At 60.7% G+C, this 5,000-nt stretch overlaps 1 protein-coding gene across 6 annotated transcripts in view; it reads right to left on the bottom strand.

Moving 5' to 3' along the window:
• Window positions 1–5,000, bottom strand: part of cica (capicua transcriptional repressor a) — a 59,365-nt gene that overhangs the window by 48,918 nt on the left and 5,447 nt on the right. For all 6 annotated transcript variants that reach the window (XM_079522798.1, XM_079522801.1, XM_079522800.1 and 3 more), the window contains exons 2-3: window positions 1,034–4,959; window positions 311–587 (exon numbers count right to left, since the gene is read on the bottom strand). In XM_079522798.1, the coding sequence (XP_079378924.1) occupies window positions 311–587; window positions 1,034–4,690 (3,934 nt within the window). In that variant the 5' untranslated portion in view covers window positions 4,691–4,959. The remainder of the gene's footprint in view (window positions 1–310; window positions 588–1,033; window positions 4,960–5,000) is intronic.

Below are 5,000 nucleotides of genomic sequence, written 5' to 3'. Positions count from 1 at the left end.
TTAGGGCAGGGTCTACAAAGCTCTTTGTCAAGGACCCCCACATTTACTTTCAAGCCCTTTTCCAGTTTTCTTACCTGAAAGGGCGGTTTGTTTCATTGTAATTGTAAGTGTACATGTACCTGAGAAATAGATTAATTCATAGTGATACTTTTTTTTAACACACACACACACACACACACACACACACAGACACACACACACACACACACACACACACACACACACACACACACACACACACACACACACACACACACACACACACACACACACACACACACACACACCATCCACCTCTCTGCCTCCTTACCTGTCCCTGGACGTCCCATGATGATGTCTTTCCGCGGGGCGGGGTGGGGCGACTCGGCTGGCAGTATGAGGGGCAGGAGGGCAGTGGGCGAGGGGTGACAGGCCAGTGGTTGTGGCAGGGCCCCTCCAGAGGCGTCCTGGTGGCCCCCTGGCTTTCTCTCTCTCTCCCGGCCCCCGGAACCAGAGGAGGAGAGGCTGGAACCAGTGGAGGTGGAGACCACCCCCAGGGTGGTGGGCGAGGACAGGGCAGAGTGGCCTGGCGTACCTGGTGTTAGGGACTGTTAGGGAGTGAAGTGGGCTGCTTAGTTTGGAAATATAGGAATTTGTTTTATACATTTTATAAATGCCACGTGTTCGTGAGAGTTCACAAAAACAAATCAAAGTGGCTTTATACAGACAGTTATGTGCGGTGTTGTCATGCACCGCATATAGTCGATCTACAAGCTTACAATGCATTGCGTTGCAAAGCGGTGTGAGCTTTTAGATCGGCTATTTTTGGTTAATAAAACAAATATATAAATCCGGCTTTAAGATCATAATTGTTCAATGTTAAAAAACAATATCGATTTATATAAAGAGAAAATAGAAATGACTGCGTTTTGACTTATTATATGCTTAAATATAGTGATCCAGACCTCAAAATAGGTTTGGAACCATTGATTAAAGGCAAAGATGATGCTTTCGCAGACATAAAATCAAAGAAACTAAAGAGTGATGTTCTTACGGAGCTGGAGGTGACCAGTACCAGGGTGGAGGCTGGGTTACGAAGGAGCACCGCTCCGTTGGTGGTGGCCCCGTTGATGGGCACGGGGACCTGGAGGCCCGGCGGAGGTGCGGCCAGGTGGGGAGGCTGGCTGTGCTCCCTGGAGAGGCTCCTCTCCCTCCTGCCTAGCGGACCGTCCGAGAATTTGGCCAGGGGGACGTCCGGGTTCCTCACGATGACGGGCGAGTCCCGGAGCGGCACGATGCGTCGAGGGGAGGGCTCCTGGGGCAGAGGTGAGGGAGGGGTGGGCGACACCAGCATTGGTGGCGGGGTGGACGTGGCGGAGGATGGGGGCCGGCTGGTGGCGCTGCGCGGCCGGGGGAAGGAGAGGGAGGAGGGCGTGTTTGGCTGGCTCTGGGGGGAAAGGACGCGGAAGGCAGCAGGGCTGAGTCCCAGCGCTGGGTCTCCCACCACGCCAACCGGAATCCCCAACCCAATCAGCTGCTGCGCCTGCTGCTGGTGCAGCTCAGGCTTGGTCTGGTAGTCCTGGGCCACCAGGAGCGGAGGGTGGTGGTGGCTGTCCAGCTTCCTCTTGCTGGGGCTCATGGGCACGGTGAATGTGAGGTTAGTCTGGAAGGTGGGCATGATGCCCGACAGGTGGCGCTCGCGCTCGCCGCCCGGTGTGCCCGGCAGCTTCGTTCCGCTGAGATGGCGGTGGCGCCGCGGCGTCAGCGACGGGGGCGCACTGATGGGAGAGAAGGTGGCCGGGCGGAAGCCGAACAGCGGCGAGGGAGAGGGCGACGGCGTCGGGGAGAAGGGCGACTGGTTGGAGATGGGGGAGAAGGAGGGCGTGCCAGAGCGTGAGCTCCCCAGGGAGACCAGCATGGTCGCCGCCTCGCACTCGTCGAAGTCGAAGCGTGACAGGTCTTGGGGAAGGAGGGAGGGAAGGACCAGACGTGGGCGGGAGTCTCCCCCCCGGCTGCTTGCCTCGCTGCTGTCCCGCGACGTCTCGTCCCAGTCGAACTCCGAGCTGGCCCTGCCGCCGCCCAGACGCAGGTCAGAGGGGGTCAGGGTACCCGTGCTGCTGGCTCCTCCCCGCTCCCTGCCTCCGCCGCTGGCCTCCATCTCTTTGGTCCTCATGGAGAGGTGACGGGAGCAGTATCCCCGGCGCTGTGACTCCTTGGAGCAGCCCTCGCGGGAGCACAGCCGCCTCCACTGCTTGCCATTGAACTTCTTGCGGATGCCGGTGGGCGTGCACACGACGTCGCCCTTCTTGTACTTCTGTTGTGCGGCCGTCAGTGGCGTGCGAGAGCGCGAGGAGGAGGAAGACGCGCCGGAACCTGTGCCTCCTCCTGCGCCCGAGGAGCCTCCTGCTCCTCCTCCTCCTCCTCCGCCGCCCGAGGAGGCTTTTTCTGCTCTGGAGGAGGAGGAGGAGGTGGTGGAAGAGCAGATGGAAGGGAGGGGAGGGAGCTGGGGCGCGGCAAGGATGGCTGCCCCAACCGCCATGGCGGGGTCAAGCCCCAGCAGCACCGGGGAGGGAGGCGGGTGCGGGTTCAGAGCGAGGTGGGCCTGGGGCATCCCGATGCCCCGCACCACCGACAGGTGAGGGCTGAGGTAGCCTGGCGGAGGCTTGGAGATGATGTGGCGGTGCTGTGACACCCCCATGGGGTTGGCCCCTGGGACGATGGCCCCCATGGGCACCATGCTGAAGTGGGACACCTCCATGTCCTCGATGGCGCCCGGCATGTACGGATGCTGCTGCTGCTGTTGCTGCTGCTGCTGCAGCTGATGTGTGGCGCTCATCTCCCTCTCTCTGTCCTGCTGCCTCAGCAGCTCCAGCTCCTTCTCTCTCTCCCAGTCCCGGCCCGGCGCCAGACTGAGGACGGAGGCCGGAGTGATGGGGGAGCTCATGTTGGAGGAAGAAGGCGTGCTGGAGGAGGTCGGGACCATGCCGGGGTAGGGCAGTCCGCCACTATGGCCCAGCATGGACGCCATGCTGGTCTGGACCATCCCCCGATGACACAACTCCTGCTCCACCTCGATCTCCATCTCCTCGCGCTCCTCACGCTCCCTCTCCCTGATGCCCTCCATTTCATCTCGCCCCCCTCCTCCTCCTCCTCCTCCTCCTCCTCCGGAGGTACAGATGGCGGGAAGGTCCAGGTCCCAGGGGGGCACCAGGAGGCGGAGACTTTGCCGAGAAACCCACACCGCCTTGGTGGAACCTGCCGCCGCCCCCCTGCCGTCCCCCTCTTCATCCCTGGGACGGGGCGTCGCTAACCCCCTGTCCTCCGTCAGCAGTACCCGGTAAGGGTGGGCTACGGCCGGGTGAGTGTCCACCTGGGTCACCACGCCCTCCCGGTACCATTGCTTCTGGCCCTCGCCATTGTCCTGGTCTCCAAACGGCACGCACACACGGGCGCCGATGGGTACCGGGTGAGAGCCCGGAGGAGGAGCGTCCAGGATAAGGTCCACCTCCTCCTCGCCGGCCGCGGTGCCCTGCTGATGGCGGTACGGATAGCAGCAGAGCACCTTCTCTCCATTTAACAGCACCTCCAGGCTGCCAAACTCACCGCTGACCTTACGGACCACGCCGGCACGGAACACCGATTCTGAACTCTCCCCGTTTGTCTTTTCTCCTCCTCCTCCTCCTTCTCCTCCTCCTCCCTCTCCGTCGTCCGTCCTTTCCTTGCTCCGCCGCCTCAGCTGACGGGCGAGCACCCGCTGGTTCTTCAGGCCCTTGGCCAGGGCGTCGGTGAGTGCGTCGGGGAGACTGTTGGGGTTGTGGCGCGCGGGCATCTGGGGACGTGGGTGCGTGTCTCCTACCACCTCCAGGTCAGCAGAGTGCTCGCTGGCAGTGTCTGTGGAGGAGCAGCGGGGCAGTGGGCTGGGCGAGACTCTCTCTGCCTCTCTCAACCCCTCCCCTACCCCCGGTCTGTCTCTGTCCCCTCCCAGGGACAGAGCCAGGGTAGGCGGTCCCGGGGATCTGTCCTGAGGGGTCCCTGTGCCGCTGGTGCTGGTCCTGTCGCCATTGTTGTTGTGAAAGTCCTCCATAGGCCTCCTCGTCTGACCACCATTTTCGGAACTGCTGACGTCACTTCCTGTCGGCCCTTGGCTTATGACTCCACCTGTCAGAGGAAGAGCAGGAGGTAGTGGGGGTGTGGGCGTGCCGGCGGCGGGCGAGCAATGTTCGGAGATGTACTTCTTCTTGGGCATGCGAGCTTTGAAGGTAGCTGTCTTCCTACTGGAGGCGGGGTTAGGGCTGTTGTTTGCACTGGGGGTGCTGCTGTTGCTGCTGCTGTCGTTGTGGCCGGTGACGCCCACAGCCGGCGACGCCAACCTCCCGGAGTCCATCGATGCAGCCCCGCCGGCCGGTTCCGAGAGTCTCGGAGCGTCTCTGTGAAGGCCCTCCCCGTCCAGAGTGACCCGCGTCTTGATTGGCTCCTCCTGGGAGGACTCTGAGTTTGAAGAAGAGGTGGAGGACGAGGAGGATGATGATGATGATGATGATGATGGTGAGGAGGTGTGGTTTTTGTTTTCTGGGGACCTGCTCCTGTCTCTGTGCTCGTCTGGGTCTCTCTTATCTCCTCTGTCGGGGGTGTCACCCGCTCCGCGACGTTTCCCTCCTTTGGTCCGGGTGGAGGGAGGGGAGCGCCGGCCCTGCTTCTTTAATGGCTTCATCTTTTCATCTAGATGTCTCTCTGTTTTCCTTCCCTCCCGCTTTCCCTCCAAACAAGTCCTTTTGATTTGTTTATTTATTTAACTCAGATTCTGCCCCCCTCTCTGTCTCTCTCTCTGTGTCTCGGCACTCACACTCGCTCCACTCCTCGTTTTTATTATTTCTTGTCTTCTCACCACGCCGTCTCTATTTTCCTCCTCTTCCAGGGTCTCTGTCTCTCATGCAGTACTTTCCTCCTTGTTTTGTGACTTTCTACCTTTTTCGAGAGACTCTGAAAGAGAGAAAGAGACGGAGAGGGAAGGGAAACAGCGA

This window comes from Electrona antarctica, assembly GCF_951216825.1.
Source record: "Electrona antarctica genome assembly, chromosome: 15".
Lineage (NCBI taxonomy): Eukaryota > Metazoa > Chordata > Actinopteri > Myctophiformes > Myctophidae > Electrona > Electrona antarctica.
Note: the sequence above shows the minus strand (reverse complement) of the source record. Positions and strands in the feature narration are given on the sequence as shown.